This window comes from Oncorhynchus clarkii, chromosome 23 (assembly GCF_045791955.1).
Source record: "Oncorhynchus clarkii lewisi isolate Uvic-CL-2024 chromosome 23, UVic_Ocla_1.0, whole genome shotgun sequence".
Taxonomy (NCBI): Eukaryota; Metazoa; Chordata; class Actinopteri; order Salmoniformes; family Salmonidae; genus Oncorhynchus; species Oncorhynchus clarkii.
This window is the reverse complement of record NC_092169.1, coordinates 43,830,166-43,850,840: the sequence shown is the minus strand read 5'-3', so window position 1 is coordinate 43,850,840 and position 20,675 is coordinate 43,830,166. Positions and strand designations below refer to the sequence as shown.

The following is a 20,675-nucleotide window of genomic DNA, read 5'->3' as shown; positions in this document are numbered from 1 at the left end:
GCTCTTATCAATATGTCATCTACAAATACACAATGGTTTATTCATGTGTGTCATTTCTACGTATACAGTACAGGTTCGCTGAAGTTTGGGATTTGCACATCACAATCGTTGGCTACTCATATTTAAATATTTATTTACATTGAACAATTCACAATATTAATATACATCTTAAAAATACCCCCTGATTAAATTGGTTAAATTGACTTTATACATTTTAGTCATTTAGCAGACACTTATCTAGAGCGACATTATCTGAGTGCATTTTCATACAGAGCGTGAAATTATAAAATTGTATGTTTTTAATGACTTGGTTTGAAGTCATCTGGTATTTTTTTAATGACTTGATTTGAAGCCATCTTGTATGTTTTTAATGACTTGGTTTGAAGCCTTGTGGGATGTTTTTAATGACTTGGTTTGAAGCCTTGTGGGATGTTTTTAATGACTTGGTTTGAAGTCATCTGGTATGTTTTTAATGACTTGGTTTGAAGTCATCTGGTATGTTTTTAATGACTTGGTTTGAAGCCATGTGGTATGTTTTTAATGACTTGGTTTGAAGTCATGTGGTATGTTTTTAATGACTTGGTTTGAAGTCATCTGGTATGTTTTTAATGACTTGGTTTGAAGTCATCTGGTATGTTTTTAATGACTTGGTTTGAAGCCTTGTGGGATGTTTTTAATGACTTGGTTTGAAGCCACGTGGGATGTTTTTAATGACTTGGTTTGAAGCCTTGTGGGATGTTTTTAATGACTTGGTTTGAAGCCACGTGGGATGTTTTTAATGACTTGGTTTGAAGCCACGTGGTATGTTTTTAATGACTTGGTTTGAAGCCATCTGGTATGTTTTTAATGACTTGGTTTGAAGCCATCTGGTATGTTTTTAATGACTTGGTTTGAAGCCTTGTGGGATGTTTTTAATGACTTGGTTTGAAGCCACGTGGGATGTTTTTAATGACTTGGTTTGAAGCCATGTGGTATGTTTTTAATGACTTGGTTTGAAGTCATCTGGTATGTTTTTAATGACTTGGTTTGAAGCCATGTGGTATGTTTTTAATGACTTGGTTTGAAGTCATCTGGTATGTTTTTAATGACTTGGTTTGAAGCCATCTGGTATGTTTTTAATGACTTGGTTTGAAGCCATGTGGTATGTTTTTAATGACTTGGTTTGAAGCCATCTGGTATGTTTTTAATGACTTGGTTTGAAGTCATCTGGTATGTTTTTAATGACTTGGTTTGAAGTCATCTGGTATGTTTTTAATGACTTGGTTTGAAGTCATCTGGTATGTTTTTAATGACTTGGTTTGAAGCCATGTGGTATGTTTTTAATGACTTGGTTTGAAGCCATCTGGTATGTTTTTAATGACTTGGTTTGAAGCCATCTGGTATGTTTTTAATGACTTGGTTTGAAGTCATCTGGTATGTTTTTAATGACTTGGTTTGAAGTCATCTGGTATGTTTTTAATGACTTGGTTTGAAGTCATCTGGTATGTTTTTAATGACTTGGTTTGAAGCCATCTGGTATGTTTTTAATGACTTGGTTTGAAGCCATGTGGTATGTTTTTAATGACTTGGTTTGAAGTCATCTGGTATGTTTTTAATGACTTGGTTTGAAGCCATCTGGTATGTTTTTAATGACTTGGTTTGAAGCCATCTGGTATGTTTTTAATGACTTGGTTTGAAGCCATCTGGTATGTTTTTAATGACTTGGTTTGAAGTCATCTGGTATGTTTTTAATGACTTGGTTTGAAGCCATCTGGTATGTTTTTAATGACTTGGTTTGAAGCCATCTGGTATGTTTTTAATGACTTGGTTTGAAGCCATCTGGTATGTTTTTAATGACTTGGTTTGAAGCCATCTGGTATGTTTTTAATGACTTGGTTTGAATCCATCTGGTATGTTTTTAATGACTTGGTTTGAATCCATCTGGTATGTTTTTAATGACTTGGTTTGAATCCATCTGGTATGTTTTTAATGACTTGGTTTGAAGTCATCTGGTATGTTTTTAATGACTTGGTTTGAAGTCATCTGGTATGTTTTTAATGACTTGGTTTGAAGTCATCTGGTAGGTTTTTAATGACTTGGTTTGAAGTCATCTGGTATGTTTTTAATGACTTGGTTTGAAGCCATGTGGTATGTTTTTAATGACTTGGTTTGAAGTCATCTGGTATGTTTTTAATGACTTGGTTTGAAGTCATCTGGTAGGTTTTTAATGACTTGGTTTGAAGTCATCTGGTATGTTTTTAATGACTTGGTTTGAAGCCATGTGGTATGTTTTTAATGACTTGGTTTGAAGTCATCTGGTATGTTTTTAATGACTTGGTTTGAAGAGTGTGGTGTGCTATTGGTTGAGAGGGGGAGAGTGTGGTGTGCTATTGGTTGAGAGGGGGAGAGTGTGGTGTGCTATTGGTTGAGAGGGGGAGAGTTTGGTGTGCTATTGGTTGAGAGGGGTAGAGTGTGGTGTGCTATTGGTTGAGAGGGGCAGAGTGTGGTGTGCTATTGGTTGAGAGGGGTAGAGTGTGGTGTGCTATTGGTTGAGAGGAGCAGAGTGTGGTGTGCTATTGTGGAGTTGTAAAAGACAATCAGTTTTGCAGAGATAGCAATAATGAACAGAGGACTGCAGCCAAGTCTTTTTGACCTAATATTCATTCTATTGGAGAGCACACAAAGCACTTTCCAAAAATATACTCGTTCTTACAAACTCTTCATTGTTTTGGAGTGTATATTTTCTCCCCATTGGCCCCAATAAACCTGTTCAGAGGTTTCCTTTCCGAGCCCTAATGATCCTTCTCTGCTGTTAAAAGTGGCAAATCACTTCAGTTGATTTGATTAGGGTACATGCAGTGTTGGACAAGGTCAAGGACAATGGGCATCAAATACTATGATGATGACTAAAGCCTGACCAATCATTTTCAAAAAGCAGTTTTTATTCCTTCAAATGCATTTCCCATTTATACACTCACCTTCTCGTCGATCGTTTCGAAGAACCCGGATCTTCTCAATTTTCCCCAACAAGGCTCCATCTTCAGCTGAACCATGAGACACAACACTTGGTTACTAAAATAAACCATTTATATACATATACACGTCAAATAAACATCTATATAGGACTTATAAGGGCTTTATGAATACTTATTTTCAGCCATAAAAGTTATGTTTCATTTAAAGCGGAACCAATGGTTTACTTAGTGGCCCTCCAGTGACACCGACACTGTCTAACAGACAACTCTAGAACGACTCAAAGATCGCTTTAATCTACTTCAAAAGGCTGACGGGTACAAGAGACCTCTATGAAAACTCAGGACGTAAAGATGAATGATAGGTGTGATACCTGAGCTGGAGGCATGTGCCCTTAAGGGTCACCCAGAGTTTAGAGGGACGGAGCCTGAGAGATGGTTCAGGACAGGGGCTTTAGTTTACAGACTGGGTGGCGAGGGAGAGAAGGACCTGGAGCCTGTCAACCAGTGCCAGTACTGATCCAGAGTGACAGAGGCACAGGGCAAATGAGAGAGTTAAGACTCAAACAGCAACTCACGGTTGTCACTGTAATCATCAACCAGGATTATCTCCTTGACAAGGTGGGGGGGACTCTTCTTAAGAACACTGGAGGGGGAGGGAGGGCAGAGGAGAGGGTTAGACATGGGTTAGCATCCAGGCCTAGTCTGTCAGAGAGAGAGTGAGGGTGTGTGTGTGTGTGTGTGTGTGTGTGTGTGTGTGTGTGTGTGTGTGTGTGTGTGTGTGTTCACCTGACCACGGTGCGGAGCAGAGCTGAGCGGGCCTCATTGTGGAAAGTGATGATCACACTAGAAGCAGGCAGCTCTGTCTTCCACTGTTTATGCCGGCAGCTGAGGAAGAAAGGGAAAACAAATTCATTAGGACACTGAAAACAATCAATGGCCAAAAAGGACCAATTATCTGCCTTTAAAAGAGAGAAACAAGGGTTAGCTGGTGTTGTGTGTTCCAATACGCTGGTTGAATAACTTTAGCTTTGATGTTGAAATCTCCGGGCCCCCAAAAAAATAGGTTACAGATTTTTTTTTAAAGGTTACACACTCTCGTGACGTTTTGTGAAGCTGTAATGGAAGGCAAGTCTTGCTTGCGTAAACGATGGCGCCTCAGACCAGACAGATTTCAATATGACAGATGAATATGACAATATGACAAATCCACTAGAGCCCAATCACCAGCAGCTACGGGTATGGGTGAGAGAGCGCAGCGACTCCCCATGTCAACGCCATTGACACGGAGTGCCCACGATGAGCCTCCATGGAGCAAGAGAAAGAGAGAGTGAGCGAGCGAGGGACAACACTAGAGTAAGATTGTGACATCAATCAATGCTTCCTACAGGAGTTACAAGACATGACACGTCTCTACCTTTTTTTAGGAGAACTAAAGGAATAAAATAGCTGGACAGAGCAGAGGTCAACTATGATACCACCTGGGCCTAGATAGGACATCCTAAAGCTGCTGGATCGATGGATGCCTGATCTACTTTACAGACAGTACCTGAACCACACACAACTTCAGTAGTGGACTATTTAGTGCCCCTGCTGAACACCAGCAGGTCTCCCCTTAGACCATGACCTACCGCCTGGTGTCTCCTACAGTAATCAAGTTAGGGCTGTTAGGGGAACTACATTGACACAGACTGAGCAATTAATTTTTAACCTTCCTTGGAGATGGTGTTTTCTGCCTACTCAGTCGGTCATAAAGAGGTAAACCGTCTATAACATGTTTGAGATGACACGTAGCGGGTATAACATGAAACGGAATATGGGTGTTTAGCAATGTACCGGCAAGGCTCCGGCATTTTCATATTATATGCATTTCACTATGTTTCCATAAGCGTACAGTATAAATTCCAGATCCTGCTCCAGCTACCTGTCAGTGGATATGTCTAGGCACCAGATATGGGTTCAAATATTTGTCATTGAAATAATACATTGTATAATACATTGTATTACTTTCACATACATTTCAAAGTAAGTATATAGAAAAAATGTATTTGAAAATACAAATATTTGAATATTGGAATGTATTTGGAAATAGATTCATATTTTATACTTTCCAAATGTATTTTCAAATTCAAATAGTCTATGTATTTGAACCTAGGTCTGGTTAGTTTTAGGGGTAGATACTGTAATTTCACATACCCCAGTATTTCTAGGAAATTATTGAAAAAAAAAATCATTAAAAACGCATGTATTTGAATCCAGATCTGGTAGGCTCTATAACACGATGGCACTGAAGAAGAGGCCATTTCATTTGAGCTACAGGCAAACGTGTACAGCCTGTGCCTGACTGGAACATAGCACATGTACACCCTCCACAGGATGATTCCTAACCTACATTACTGTTAGGACTGCATTCACATTAAAGTCCATGCTTCTTCGAATGGATGTAAAGTAGTCAAGTAAACCAACCCCGGCTTAACCAAGCCCTTGACACTGGATGTGTACCAAACAAACAAACTGCTGCACTTTTCTTTGCACAGACGACATCATACTTCATGTCATGTAGCTCCCTCTGAGCTGCGTAATAGAAACGAGGTGTCAGTAACAAGACACTGTGGGGAGGGGATATGAAAGACATAGTTTGAAGACAAAACAAGCACGGCTGATGAGTTGCTTTGTATAGCCTAATGCTTGGTCCTTCGGTGGCCTCTTCACGTGCACGCCATGCAGCGCTTCAATGCGACCCTCTCACATTTCTCATGAAATATTCATCCGGCAGTGTACACCGAGAACACTTAATTAGAATGGGAAACAGTGGCTAAAATGCCAGACAACGGTTACAGAGTCCCCGCTGGGTCGACAGACGATACATAAAACATTCTCATTAAGACCCGTAGCCTCCAGCAGGCCTCCTGCCATCCAAGGTAACGCTCTGTCTGAAGAGTAAACAAGAAACCAAGCAATTTAAGCTTGTCTAAAAAAAGGACATTGAAATAAAAAGCCTCCATTTTGATTGGCTCTAAACAGACACACGGCTCTGTTGTGACGAGAATCAGGAGTAATCTCCCACCCAAGTGTTTGATGGTGCCTGGCAGACAGCCGCAGGCAGACCAGAGATGGGGAAGAAAGGAAGCTGAGCTGAATTTAGAAAACCGAAAGAGCTCTCGCTCACATCAAACAGTGATAGGAAACTGATAAAGAGAGTTGTACAGAAAACGTCACTGATGTGACCATATGTCTAGCACCTTACATACAGTACAGTAGGGATAGTGGTACTTAGGCAGGGAGTAATCTCAGAAACTCAGAACTAAAATTGCGCGTATTGCGTCGAATGCTCGACTAAGTTCTGGGGGTACTAGAAAGCGGAGCGGAAAGCAGGACAGAAGCTCCACCCCCCATTCTTTCAAGGTCAAGTCTATGGGCCAAATGTCCCCTCGCCTTTCGTTATTCGAAAGATGCCAACATCCTGCGGCTCGTGGCAAGGTCATATCATGAAGACGTGTTCAAGAAGTGTTCATTCATGTATTTAAATACATTTGTGTACATTGTAGAAATCCTAAGAGGCAATTATCCCTTTCTGCTTTGGTACTGACCATTGTCACCCGACGTACTGGCGGGTCCATTGTCACCCGACGTACTGGCGGGTCCATTGCCACCCGACGTACTGGCGGGTCCATTGCCACCCGACGTACTGGCGGGTCCATTGTCACCCGACGTACTGGCGGGTCCATTGTCACCCGACGTACTGGCGGGTCCATTGTCACCCGACGTACTGGCGGGTCAATTGTCACCCGACGTACTGGCGGGTCCATTGTCACCCGACGTACTGGCGGGTCCATTGTCACCCGACGTACTGGCGGGTCCATTGTCACCCGACGTACTGGCGGGTCCATTGCCACCCGACGTACTGGCGGGTCCATTGTCACCCGACGTACTGGCGGGTCCATTCTAACCCGACGTACTGGCGGGTCCATTCTAACCCGACGTACTGGCAGGTCCATTCTAACCCGACGTACTGGCTGGTCCATTGTCACCCGTCGTACTGAAGTAAAGTGATTTTATGTTCAGTTTTCTTTTCACTTTCTGAAGAGGACTTCTAGTTTTATTCATATGATTTCATATGAACATCTAAGTGTTGTATATAAACCTTGGGCATTTGGGCCTTTCCTCATTTAGAACTCTGGTGAGTTGAAAACAAACGTGACAATTTGAAGCAGAATGTTGGAAAGATTGTGATGGAATTCTTCTAGTGGAAATACTGTACTTCGAGCCAAGGCTCAGGAGGTGTATTAACAAATAAAATAGGTGAGACATCTTCTACTGGTGCCAAGAAAGAGTCCAGGACAAGAAAAAACAACAGTTGAGTTGAAATAAATCCTAAACCTATTTGTACTAATGGTACTGTAGTAGACATGGTTCAGACACTCGGGGTAACCTCCCTGTGGCTCTGTAGACACAGCTCACATTGACGTGGGAATTAAAGAGCTTCAAATGTATTGAAATATATGCATGTAATGCATGCAAATGTTGGGCATACTGTGGGCATCTTTCACTTGTCTGCTAACCATGTCAGCCGGAGAAACTCTGGGAGAGCTCAAACTCTCAGTGAAGACAACACTTTCAAAGACACTGGCCTAATCATGAAGGGTGTCATGGAAACCAATATATACAGTCAATATGTTTTTCCCTAATCATACCAAATTAGAAATGTATTTTATGTCAACTATAGAGGAAACGTATCCTTGATTCAAATACACTGACTATCACTATGGCCATATATGGTGAACCAGCATTCATACTTCAACCCACACACACACACACACACCGAGAGAGAGGAGCCAAGCTGGTGAGGCAAACAAATCAATGTGCCACCCCCAGGCATTGATATCAATCCACTATGAATACAGAGACCTCTGCATGAAATAATTTTTAACCGGAGCACATACTGTGATCCTGGCACACTGACAACTGAGAGATACAGTTCAATCCCCTCCTAGAAGTTACCGCTCTCTACAGACACAAACAAGGGAAATTAAACAAGGGAAATTAAACAAGGGAAATTAAATCAGCATGCGGTACCTCTGGAATAAACAAATCAATCACTGTGAATTCTACCCCCTTTCCATGTTGAAACTAACAGGACAGAGTGAACGCTGAAAGAGTGCATATGATATGGAACAAATTAAAGACTAGTGTAGTTGTAGCATTCATCACAATACTCCTTTACACAGCAAAGACAGGGGAGAGAAGACAAAAACCTGAAATATTCATGTTCACATTCAGCCTGGCTGCTTCACATCAGCCTGGTTCCTGGCGACTGCTTTACACCCAGCCTGGTTCCTGGCGACTGCTTTACACCCAGCCTGGTTCCTGGTGACTGCTTTACACCCAGCCTGGTTCCTGGTGACTGCTTTACCCCCAGCCTGGTTCCTGGTGACTGCTTTACCCCCAGCCTGGTTCCTGGTAACTGCTTTACCCCCAGCTTGGTTCCTGGTGACTGCTTATTCCCCAGCCTGGTTCCTGGTGACTGCTTTACCCCCAGCCTGGTGACTGCTTTACCCCCAGCCTGGTTCCTGGTGACTGCTTTATCCCCAGCCTGGTTCCTGGTTTACCCCCAGCCTGGTTCCTGGTGACTGCTTTACCCCCAGCCTGGTTCCTGGTGACTGCTTTACCCCCAGCCTGGTTCCTGGTGACTGCTTTACCCCCAGCCTGGTTCCTGGTGACTGCTTTACCCCCAGCCTGGTTCCTGGTGACTGCTTTACCCGCAGCCTGGTTCCTGGTGACTGCTTTACCCGCAGCCTGGTTCCTGGTGACTGCTTTACCCGCAGCCTGGTTCCTGGTGACTGCTTTACCCGCAGCCTGGTTCCTGGTGACTGCTTTACCCCCAGCCTGGTTCCTGGTTCCTGCTTTATTGGAGTATAAGTGACCCTGCATTCCCTTGAGAACTTTCCTGCAGGCGCACTGAACACAGGCGTCAGTTACTGAACTGCAACTCCTGACAAAGTATGGGCCGACTTGTCAAAAGGATCGTTAGGAGGCCTGTGCTCATCCACTCGAGGGACAGTGGAAATGACGGGCTTGAAAGAAGCTGAGCAGGAGGAGGATGCTAGCCAAGACTAAACAACAGCAAGTTGAAGAGACGTAATTGATTCACCATGTGCCATTATAGTTGGCAGAGCAATCCCAAACAATACATGTCATGAGACACTGTCGATGCGGAATCCTATTTCCCTTCTTCAAAATCCCCAGAATGAATCTAAGATAACTCAATATGTAATAATGTTGACGTTTTTACCGAGGATGTTTTAGTTTGACATCTAACTAAGGTGTCTGGTGCACTATTTCTAAAGTTCACAATTGCGTGGCGTGTCGTCTTACGTAAACAAAGTCAGAGCTGCTGGGCGGGTCTGTCTCACTATCTATGCTATTGGATAGAGAGCAATCACCGCAGCTGTTCACCCCATGTCAGCGGGCAAATGGACATCGTCAAATCAAAACCCTCATTTTCCCGTTGTGACGCATAGATGTTCCAAACCCTATTTACACACTAGAATAACTGTTTCTGACTCATATCAATGCCTCATATGGATGCCACATAGGCCGTTTTCAAAAGGGATTTGTTGCTTTTTAAAGAGTCATTAATGTCTTTGCGGAGACAGAGTTGAGTAATGTCAAACTCCAGGCACAGACGATCATGAGAGATGGTGAACTCTGTGTTAGCTAAGACCACCACAGGCCTTCCCAGACCATAACTCGCTGGTGAAATAAGTTATACTACAGCGCTCTCCCTAGTGATGCCAAAAGTACCTTCAGTTGGATATGTCAAGTTCATTCTGGGAACAACTACTAACGTAATGTCATGACGTTTCCCTCTTTGGGTACAGCGAGCACCATCTTATCTTCAGACCATGCTTCTCTCAATTACGAGAGGGCTAAGGTTTGAGCCCATTGCTGAATTCTTAACCATACCACGTGGTTAACTCAGACTATCGAACCGACAGAATAAGAACAAATCTTTGATACTAATTACTAGTCTGCAGCTAGGAATTCGGTATCATTGAACGCGAAGACCGACAACCGCCGAAACATCTATTCTATAACGACATTGCTGAATGTTACTCTGAACTATCCATTCAAACCATGGCAGAGAGAGAGAGGGCAGACAAACTTTCCAACAGATATCAGGACGACACACTGAGCGTAAATATAGATATATTGATTGCAATTATTCCCGAATGAGTGAGCGTTCATGTGCAAAGGATTAACATTTCAATTGTTAGAATTATCCATTTGTAGTGTCTTATCTCAGTCGACCCCCACTTCCATTTTGTCCACCAAGCCGTGATGCCGGTTTAGCCCACTAGGGCACATCCGCTATCATTTCCTTGTAACTACATCTACTGTTTGTGCATTTCTGTGATTATTTAGTTAGTAAATAAATTATGTAAGACAATTGATATATGGATGACTCAGTGAAGACTGGGTTCGTGCAGATAACCAACAATTTACGACGTTTGGAATGAGACTAACGTGAGGTAAAGAATAATTAATTAATGAGAAGACTAATTGATCAGATATTAAAATATCAGAAATTTATATTAGGAAAATTATAACTTTGTAATCTGAATATATTCCTTGGTGCTCCGCCTTCCTAGTTAATTACATCTACCTAATTAGTTAATTGATTTGAATTGATTTGATAAATTGAATTGATTTGATAAACTACAAATAAGTCTTAAGTTTAATGATGCCAAAGTAAGCAGCACCAATAACTTTTCTTTTTAGACTTGAATATATTTGTCCTGCAGCTCAAGGAACAACCATAATCAAGCTACTAATTAATCTAGAACAGAAGACAAGAATGTTTGTCAAAGACCAGCAAAAATGTAATGAGAGATGAACAGGAAAATGTAATGAGACGAACAGGAAAATGTAATGAGAGACGAACAGGAAAATGTAATGAGAGATGAACAGGAAAATGTCATGAGAGACGCACAGGAAAATGTAATGAGAGACGAACAGGAAAATTATGATTAAAAAAAACAATTAAAAAAAAACTTTGGATGGTAAAAAAAATGCCATTTCATATTTGTTACTGTCAAATGAACGATTGCCAATTTGCATTTAGATATGCAGGTACAGCATGGGAAGTAGAGACAACAGCTGTGAGTACACAGACATATTTTACTCACACCATAATGATGCTTTTGAATAATCAGGCTTTAACTGCGGCCAGCAATGACATACCTATGGATTGACTTCCAGGGAGTTTTGTTTTGTTTACTAACCAGTGCCCACCCACCAATATATTTACATCAGTCCGATGGGACAGCGGGAGAAAGTGTTTTCACAGAGTGGCAGAAATGCTTACCTCAATATATTAATTCGTGGCCACTGAAGAACACTGCTGTCAACATGACCCATGAGCATTAATGGTGGAGAATATTGATCAGATGTCATATTATATTGTAGCTAAATCAAAATGTTGTACCTCAATCAACATTGCTTCACTGTCTGCTACATCTGGCAAATGTCGTATTTGGTCCATGCTCAGAAGAATAGCACGAAGTGTAATCTCAAAAGTCGACATGTACTGTACCTGCTCTATAGAGAAAACCATGTCTCCTGTGCCTACCAGATCAGTTCCCATTTAAAAGGAGTACTAGACTTACCTGGCATTTAAACCCACCGCTGAGGGCCAAAACAACAACTCATAGGCTTACTCAAACCGTATGGATTTGGCCCTCCTGTCCCGATATCTTGGCAGGGATCGTGCCCAGGTTCCCGGGAGCACAGGAGGGCAGACCAGCCCGGAGAACAATCAATTGTACCTATGACCAGCGCTCCTTTGGCTGACATGAGGGAGCCAATGTGGCAGATAAAGCAGAGGAGCAGGGGAGACTCCTGGGCCCCCTGAAGACATTGATCAGAATGTCAGAGGGAAAGCTACTTTGTTACAGCCATCGACCACTCCCTCTCATTAGCGTTCCAACACACTGGTCTCTGTGCTCCCCCTCTTCCACCCCCTGTCCCTCGTCAATTGTATCCACTTCCATGTATCCCCCGCCCCCCTTCACGGTCTTCGATATTTCCTCCTGTGGCACGCTCTGTGCCACAGGGCCAGAAGGCCTCAAACACAGAATGCACTAACTGTAAGTGGCCCTGGGTAAGTGTGTCTGCTACATGACTAAAATGTAAATGTGGGATGAATGGGCATCAGAGATCAAAAGGGGCACTTCCAGTTCAATATTATATGCACTATTGGGGAAGTCCTTGGGCACCTGCCCTAGTCACAGCAATTTCCCTCACAAAAGGACCCACACCCTCCATAAGAGATAAAGAATCCATTATACACAGGGATAAATCTCATGCTTATTCGCTTTGCATTGTCCGATATTCAAACGTTTTGGATATCTGAGGGTATAAGAGCGAGGCCACAGAGGTTTCCACAGGCAAATAAAACAGCAGAGTGATTGTCTAACTGGATGATGAGTGACATGATTATGTGGTAATGGAGGAAGCTCTTCCAGAGTGGGCTTCCTGTTATCTGAAGGTTCTCCCTGGAGTATCTAATATCTATTGACCAGGGCCTGGTTTCCCGATAGCGATGGAAGTCAGACTCACGAGTGTTTTAATGATGCATCTTTCCTACAACCGCTGAAGACGTAACGTGTTTCCCAAAACGCCACACAGAGAGAACGTTTAATAAATTAAATAGATTGAGCAAAAATGTGACTACAATTCGCAAAATAGAACTCAAATTGATTGAACATGAAATGTATTTAAATATGATTGAAATATATTTATATTTTAATGCATTTATCTTGTTTTCATTTGTATTTGTTATGGATCCCCATTATGTCCTGTACTGCTGCCTAGGCAGCAGCTACTATTCCTGGGGTCCAGCAAATTTAAAAACATTACAATACATTCACAACACACTGCATGCCCTCAGGCCCCCACTCCACAACTAACACATATCTACAGTACAAAATCCATGTGTGTGTGTGTATAGTGCGTATGTTATTGTGTGTGTATGCATGTGTCTGTGCCTGTTTGTGTTGCTTCACAGTCCCCACTATTCCATAGTGTGTATTTTAATCTGGTTTTGAAATTTGATTCTATTGCTTGCATCAGTTACTTGATGTGTAATAGAGTTCCATGTAGTCATGGTTCTATGTAGTACTATGCACCTCCCATAGTCAGTTCTGGACTTTGGGACTATGAAGAGACCTCTGGTGGCATGTATTTGTGGGGTATGGGTGTCTGAGCTGTGTGCCAGTAGTTAAAACAGACAGCTTGGTGCATTCAACATGTCAATACCTCTCACAAATACGAGTAGTGATGAAGTCAGTCTCTCCTCCACTTTGAGCCAGGAGAAATTGACATACATATTATTAATGTTAGATCTCTGTGTACATCCAAGAGCCAGCCGTGCTGCCCTGTTCTGGGCCAACTACAATTTTCCTAAGTCCCTTTCTGTGTGGCACCTGACCACACGACTGAACAATAATACAGGTGCGACAAAACTAGAGCCTGTAGGACCTGCCTTGTTGATAGTGCTGTTAAGAATGCAGAGCAACGGATTATTATGGACAGACTTCTCCCCATCCTAGCTACTGTTGTGTCAATATGTTTGGCCATGACAGTTTACAATCCAGGGTCACTCCAAGCAGTTAAGTCACCTCAACTTGCTCAATTTCCACTTCATCCTTGGTGGCTTCCCAATCAAGATCGGATCCAGAGGTACCTGCGTCTTCGTCCTCAGTTCTGTCTCCCGCTCAGGCGGCTTCTACCTCGGGTTCAGATACTCGGAGCTCCCAGCCACCGGCCCATTCAACATCACTACCTGTCATCATAGGCAGCTCTATGGTGAGAAACATCTCGGTCCCCAAGGCAAGAACCCTGAGCACCAGTACAGGACATAAGGCTGCTTCCGACTGTTCTACCACAGATGCCGAGAGATAACACTGCCGTAGTCCATGTGGGAGAGCTAGCTCGGAACATTTTAAAATTGATTTTAAATGACTGATTTTAGCATTAAAAGACTCCAAAAAACAGCCAATAATGTCATGTCCAGTACCATCATTGGCCCGCCGGTGTGAAAGATTAGGCAGCCAGATGTTTAATGCCAGCAGTCTAAAAGATTAATGTAGGTCTGCTGGAGTCACTTTTATTGATAACTTTGACACCTTCTGGAAACAGAAGATACTCTACAGGAATGATGGAGTCCATCCAAATCATCTCGGCTCCTGGACTCTGTCCACGCATTTCAAGTCTACGTTGAAAGAATGACTGGTAAATGATCCAAGTCCAGCTCAGTCAATCCCTATCATTGTGACAATGAGTCTTCATAATGCTGCATCAAATGTACATGATCTTAGGGGCATTGGCAAAAACAATGTAAGTAATTTAAATAATGTACCCCTAATTGCACCGAATACATCTGTTTATCCTACAGCTATTGTAAGCAGTAATCATGAGCCTATAAACCAAAGTTATACTGTTAGCACTGAGGCGGTGTGCAATAGTAGGAAGACCACTTTATGCAGCTCACCCTGTACTATCAGTTTCAATGTAAATAACATGAGTAAGTCTACCTCTGACAAGCTTCCCAGTAAAGCATTAAAGGCAATCAAGCAACCCAGAAAAGTGCAAAAAAAATAGCCCATATTAACATATGTAGCTTAAGAAACAAGGTCCATGAAGTCAATAACTTGCTTGCAACAGACGACATTAACATTCTGAATATCTCTGAAACTCACTTCGATAATACCTTTGATGATACAGTGGTAGCAATACATGGTTATAACATCTACCGAAAAGACAAATGCCAACTGAGGCGGTCTATATTCAGAACCACATTCCTGTAAATCTTAGAGACGATCTAATGTTAAATACTGTTGAAGTAATATGGCTACAGGTTCATCAGCCTAAAGTTGAATCTCTCTCCCTCTCTCAGAGACCTAGGACCATGTCTCAGGACTACCGGTCCTGATGACTCCTTGCTCTCTCCAGTCCACCTGGCCATGCTGTTGCTCCAGTTTCAACTGTTCTGCCTGCGGCTATGGAAACCTGACCTGTTCACCGGACGTGCTACCCTGTCCCTAACCTGCTGTTGTCAACTCTCTAGAGACAGCAGGAGCAGTAGTGATACTCTCAATGACATTTACTCCTGAGGTGCTGGCCTGCACCCTCAACAACCACTGTGATTATTATTATTATTTGACCCTGCTGGTCATCTATGAACATTTGAACATCTTGGCCATGTTCTGTTATAATCTCCACCCGGCACAGCCAGAAGAGGACTGGCCACCCCTCATCACCTGGTTCCTCTCTAGGTTTCTTCCTAGGTTCTGGCCTTTCTATGAAGTTGTTCCTAGCCACCGTGCTAGGAAATTTGATTTGATAATAGCCATATCTAGGAAAAACAAAGTTCCAAAGGCTGGGCGTAATAATAAAAGGCCATACAAGAAGTTTTGTAGTGATTCATATGTTGATGATGTAAAGAATGTTTGCTGGTCTGTGGTGGGTAATGAGGAGAAACCAGACACTGCACTTGACGCATTTATGAAACTACTTATTCCAGTTACTAATAAACACGCACCCATTAAGAAAATGACTATGAAAACTGTTAAATCCCCTTGGATTGATGAGGAATTTAAACATGGTGTGATTGAGAGGGATGAGGGAAAAGGTATGGCAATAAGGTCTGGCAGCCCAACTGATTGGAAAACATACTGCAAATAAGAAAGAAATAATGTGACTAAACTAAATTAAAAAAGAAACTACACTATGATACAAAGATACATTATATAAAGAATGATAGTAAAAAGTTGAGGCACCTTAAATTACATTTTGGGGGAAAAAGCCAACTCGGCTCCTTCATTCATTACAAAGCCCACTGATATTGCAAACTACTTTAATGACTTTTTCAGTAGCAAGATTAGCAAACTTAGGGATGACATGCCAGCAACAAACACTGACACTACACATCCAAGTATATTGGACCAAATTATGAAAGACAATAATTGTACTTTTGAATTCCGTAAAGTCAGTGTGGAAGAAGTAAAAAAGTCACCGGGGGCTGACAATCTGGATGGAAAATTACTGATGATAATAGCAGACGATATTGCCACATCTTCAATTTAAGTCTACTAGAGAGCGTGTGCCCTCAGGCCTGGAGGGAAGCTAAAGTCATTCTGCTTCCCAAAAATAGTAAAGCCCCCTTTACTGGCTCAAATAGCCAACCAACCAACCTGTTACCAACCCTTAGTAAACATCTGGGAAAAAAATAGCATTTTATCTGGTCAAAAACTATTTCACAGTAAACTAATTGACAACAGAATTTCAGCATGCTTATAGGGAAGGACACTCAACAAGCACAGCACTTACACAAATGACTTATGATTGGCTGAGATAAATTATCGATCATAATCTGCTGCTGGAAAAACGTATGTGTTATGGCTTTACACCCCCAGCTATAATGTGCATATAGAGTTACTTGTCTAATAGAACACAGAGGGTGTTCTTTAATGGACGCCTCTCAAATATAATTCAGTTAGAATCAGGAACTCCCCAGGGTATCTGTTTAGGCCCCTTTTTTCAATTTTTACTAACGACATGCCACTGAGTGAAGCCAGAGTGTCTATGTATGTGGATGACTCAACACTATACACGTCAGCTACTACAGCGACTGAAATTACTGCAACACTCAACAAAGAGCCGCAATTAGTTTCAGAGTGGTTGGCAAGGAATAAGTTAGCCCTAAATATTTCTTAAACTAAAAGCATTGTATTTGGAACCAAACATTCACTAAACCCTAAACCTCAAATAAATCTTGTAATAAATAATGTGGAAATTGAGCAAGTTGAGACGACCAAACTGCTTGGCGGAACCCTAGATTGTAAACTGTCATGGTCAAAACATATTGATGCAGTAGTAGCTAGGATGGGGAGAAGTCTGTCTATAATAAAGCGATGCTCTGCCTTCTTAACACTATCAACAAGGCAGGTCCTACAGGGCCTAGTTTTGTCGCACCTTGACTACTGTTCAGTCGTGTGGTCAGGTGCCACAAAAAAGGACTTAGGAAAATTGCAATTGGCTCAAAACAGGACGGCTGTACACAGAGAGCTAATATTAATAATATGCATGTCAATCTCTCCTGGCTGAAAGTGGAGGAGAGATTGACTTCATCACTTCTTTCATTTATGAGAGGTATTGACATGTTGAATTCATCTAGCTGTCTGTCTAAACTACTGGCACACAGCTCTGACACTCATGTATACCCCACAAGACATGCCACAAGAGGTCTCTTCACAGTCCCCAAGTCCAGAACAGACTATGGGAGGCACACAGTACTACAGAAAACCATGACTATATAAATACCTTATGGAACATCGGGGACTGTGAAGCAACAAACATTGGCACAGACATGCATACACACATGATAACATACGCACTATACCTACACATGGATCTTGTACTGTAGATATGTGGTAGTGGTGGAGAAGGCCTGAGGGAACACAGTGTGTTGTGAAATCTGTGAATGTATTATAATGTTTTTAAAATTGTATAAACTGCCTTAATTATGCTGTACCCCAGGAAGATAGCTGTTGCCAAAGCAGCAGCTACATGGGGCTCCATTATAAACACAAATACAAAATATTTGGTAACAATGGTTTTGAGAAACAGCTAAGAGATTTACTGATGCTCCTACGAAGGTTCTAACGATGAACTTAGCCTTCAGATGCTTTTGGGAAACTGAACCCTGGCCCACCCTGAGCAAACATCAAAAGCACAGACATAAATAAAGTTGGACACTGTTGGACCTCAAAGAACTACAGGCACCAACTGCAGCATGAACTGCTAACAGACACCATGGATTCATCATCAACTGCTAACAGGCACCATCGATCAACATCAACTGCTTCAACAAGGAAGAAAATTGAAGGGTAATTCACTATCAATCTACCATCATGACCTCCCACAATAAGCTATCTATTCGCCTGCATTTTTTTCCAGAAGACCTGCATTTACTTTGATCTTTGGGCAGTGAGTGGGTGAGCCAATTGGTAGCTTCAGATGATTGTGCCAAAGGTCTCTGCTAGACTGTCCAGTGTTACTCTGAGGCTTAGTTAGGTTATATTGAGGCGCCAGCAGAAGAAACTCTGTCCAGCGTTATTGTGAGGCTTAGTTAGGTTATATTGAGGCGCCAGCAGAAGAAGAAAACCTGTCGTTAGGCTACGGAGGTGGAAATATAAAAATGTATACTTGTCTCTGATTAATGTTGCCCTCCTGATAATCAGATGACAGCATGAGGTCCCAGTCTTTCCCCATAAGACATTACTAATAGGTAAGTGCACTGATGTTCGGGGCCAATCACTCGACTACTCACTGCAGTAAAATCACCATGCATTGAGCTAAAATTCTTTCACTCTGTACTCATGTGTTCCCCACTCAATTCCACCCATGACTGAGGTGGAATGGAGACTTACTGGTCGTGTCTGGTGTCAGGGACTCCGCGGTCCATCCTCAGCTTGTCACTCTCCACCTGGTTGAACTTGTTGCGGGCGTAGGGATCCTGCCCTGGCCGCACCACCGTAGCACCAACATATAGGTCCTGGTCAAAGTCTTGCCATCTCACCTTGCCTGCAGACCAGAGCAGAGACACAGGAGAGGAAATGAAGACAGTACAATGGACTGCAGCACAGTAAATAAACATGTTCTAACCTCCCTCCCTGTTACTGGGCAGAAAACAGCTGCTAGCACCTTCTGGTTGCAGTTTCCTCACAAGTGTACCTTTGTGTTTATTTTGCACATTCCAGAGCTCACAGATAATTTGAGACTTTCCCAAACTGTAATAACAGTCTGCAGTCAGCTACACTACAAAGACTTTCCCAAACCCTAATAACAGTCTGCAGTCAGCTACACTACAAATACTTTCCCAAACCCTAATAACAGTCTGCAGTCAGCTACACTACAAAGACTTTCCCAAACCCTAATAACAGCCTGCAGTCAGCTACACTACAAAGACTTTCCCAAACCCTAATAACAGCCTGCAGTCAGCTACACTACAAAGACTTTCCCAAACCCTAATAACAGTCTGCAGTCAGCTACACTACAAAGACTTTCCCAAACCCTAATAACAGTCTGCAGTCAGCTACACTACAAAGACTTTCCCAAACCCTAATAACAGTCTGCAGTCAGCTACACTACAAAGACTTTCCCAAACCCTAATAACAGTCTGCAGTCAGCTACACTACAAAGACTTTCCCAAACCCTAATAACAGTCTGCAGTCAGCTACACTACAAAGACTTTCCCAAACCCTAATAACAGCCTGCAGTCAGCTACACTACAAAGACTTTCCCAAACCCTAATAACAGTCTGCAGTCAGCTACACTACAAAGACTTTCCCAAACCCTAATAACAGTCTGCAGTCAGCTACACTACAAAGACTTTCCCAAACCCTAATAACAGTCTGCAGTCAGCTACACTACAAAGACTTTCCCAAACCCTAATAACAGCCTGCAGTCAGCTACACTACAAAGACTTTCCCAAACCCTAATAACAGTCTGCAGTCAGCTACACTTCTCTCGTAGGAGCACCCACTCACACAGCCTAGTCAGATTATTATGCATTTAAATAAAAATCGAAATAAAATGCCATGTGTAATTGTAATTCTTGTCACAACAACATATGAAAACAAAATATGTCCCCACATAAACACTGGATATCAGTGTGACTAAACACTAATGCAGCTGTTATGTTAATGAAGCCTCTAAAACATACGGCAGCATTCGATTACATTATCTGTCAGACAGGGTAGGGGCACGCAGAGAAAAAAGACCATGAGTAATTAATCTCATTGAGCTCTGACAGCTTGTCTTCAGCATGACAATTAGGAAGGTCTGAGAATAATCTGTCTCAGATGCTAATTGTTCCACAGAAATGGTAAATTGCATGCAGGGGTTAGTATAACCGACTAAGTTTGGAGACAAAAAAGCAGTTGACCTTATCATTTCCGTGATTAACAGAAGCCACAGATGACCATCTATGAAATGAATGGTGCAGTCTATTAAATAGTTCCGTCTTATGTCATCACAATTTACAGACATGCAGTAGCACATTTTGTTGTAATCTGTTATTTTTACATCAAATATTTTCACATACCTTAATGCCTAGTTTAATAAATAAAATAAGCATGTAAGACATTACGTTATTAGGTCACTTGTTATTTTGCTAATAGCAGCAGTTAAGCCTGTTAAGGCTGTGTTAATGGGCATGGCCTGCTGGTAATGATGGGACTAGATTTGTAAAGAGGAAATCAAATCCTCCATGCCCACTGCAGTAAATTCTGGAACATTACATTTACATTTGAGTCATTTAGCAGATTCTCTTATCCAGAGCGACTAAGTTAGTGCATTCATCTTAAGATAGCAAAGTGAGACAACCACATATGACAATCGTATCAAGTACATTTGACCTGAAAGTATTTATCAGCAAAGTCAGAGCGAGTAGGGGGAAGCTTGTTCCACCATTTGAACATAAGGTATAAAACGATCCCTTATTTAGTATCTTCACTTTAAAGAACTGAGGAACTGGTTCATGCCCAGATCTGTGATCCTGCCCTAAGAAACAAGTTAAGGACAAGTTGCGTCTCTCCTTTATAGCTTCTCCTTGCTGTGAAAGTTAGACAGTTCAACCACCCATCTCTCTTGCTGGAA

At 42.1% G+C, this 20,675-nt stretch overlaps 1 protein-coding gene across 1 annotated transcript in view; it reads right to left on the bottom strand.

Moving 5' to 3' along the window:
- Positions 1-20,675, bottom strand: part of LOC139381171 (polypeptide N-acetylgalactosaminyltransferase 2-like) — a 136,561-nt gene that overhangs the window by 20,215 nt on the left and 95,671 nt on the right. Inside the window, exons 3-6 of the mRNA XM_071124556.1 lie at positions 18,446-18,599; positions 3,741-3,839; positions 3,530-3,597; positions 2,958-3,023 (exon numbers count right to left, since the gene is read on the bottom strand). Of these exons, the coding sequence (XP_070980657.1) occupies positions 2,958-3,023; positions 3,530-3,597; positions 3,741-3,839; positions 18,446-18,599 (387 nt within the window). The remainder of the gene's footprint in view (positions 1-2,957; positions 3,024-3,529; positions 3,598-3,740; positions 3,840-18,445; positions 18,600-20,675) is intronic.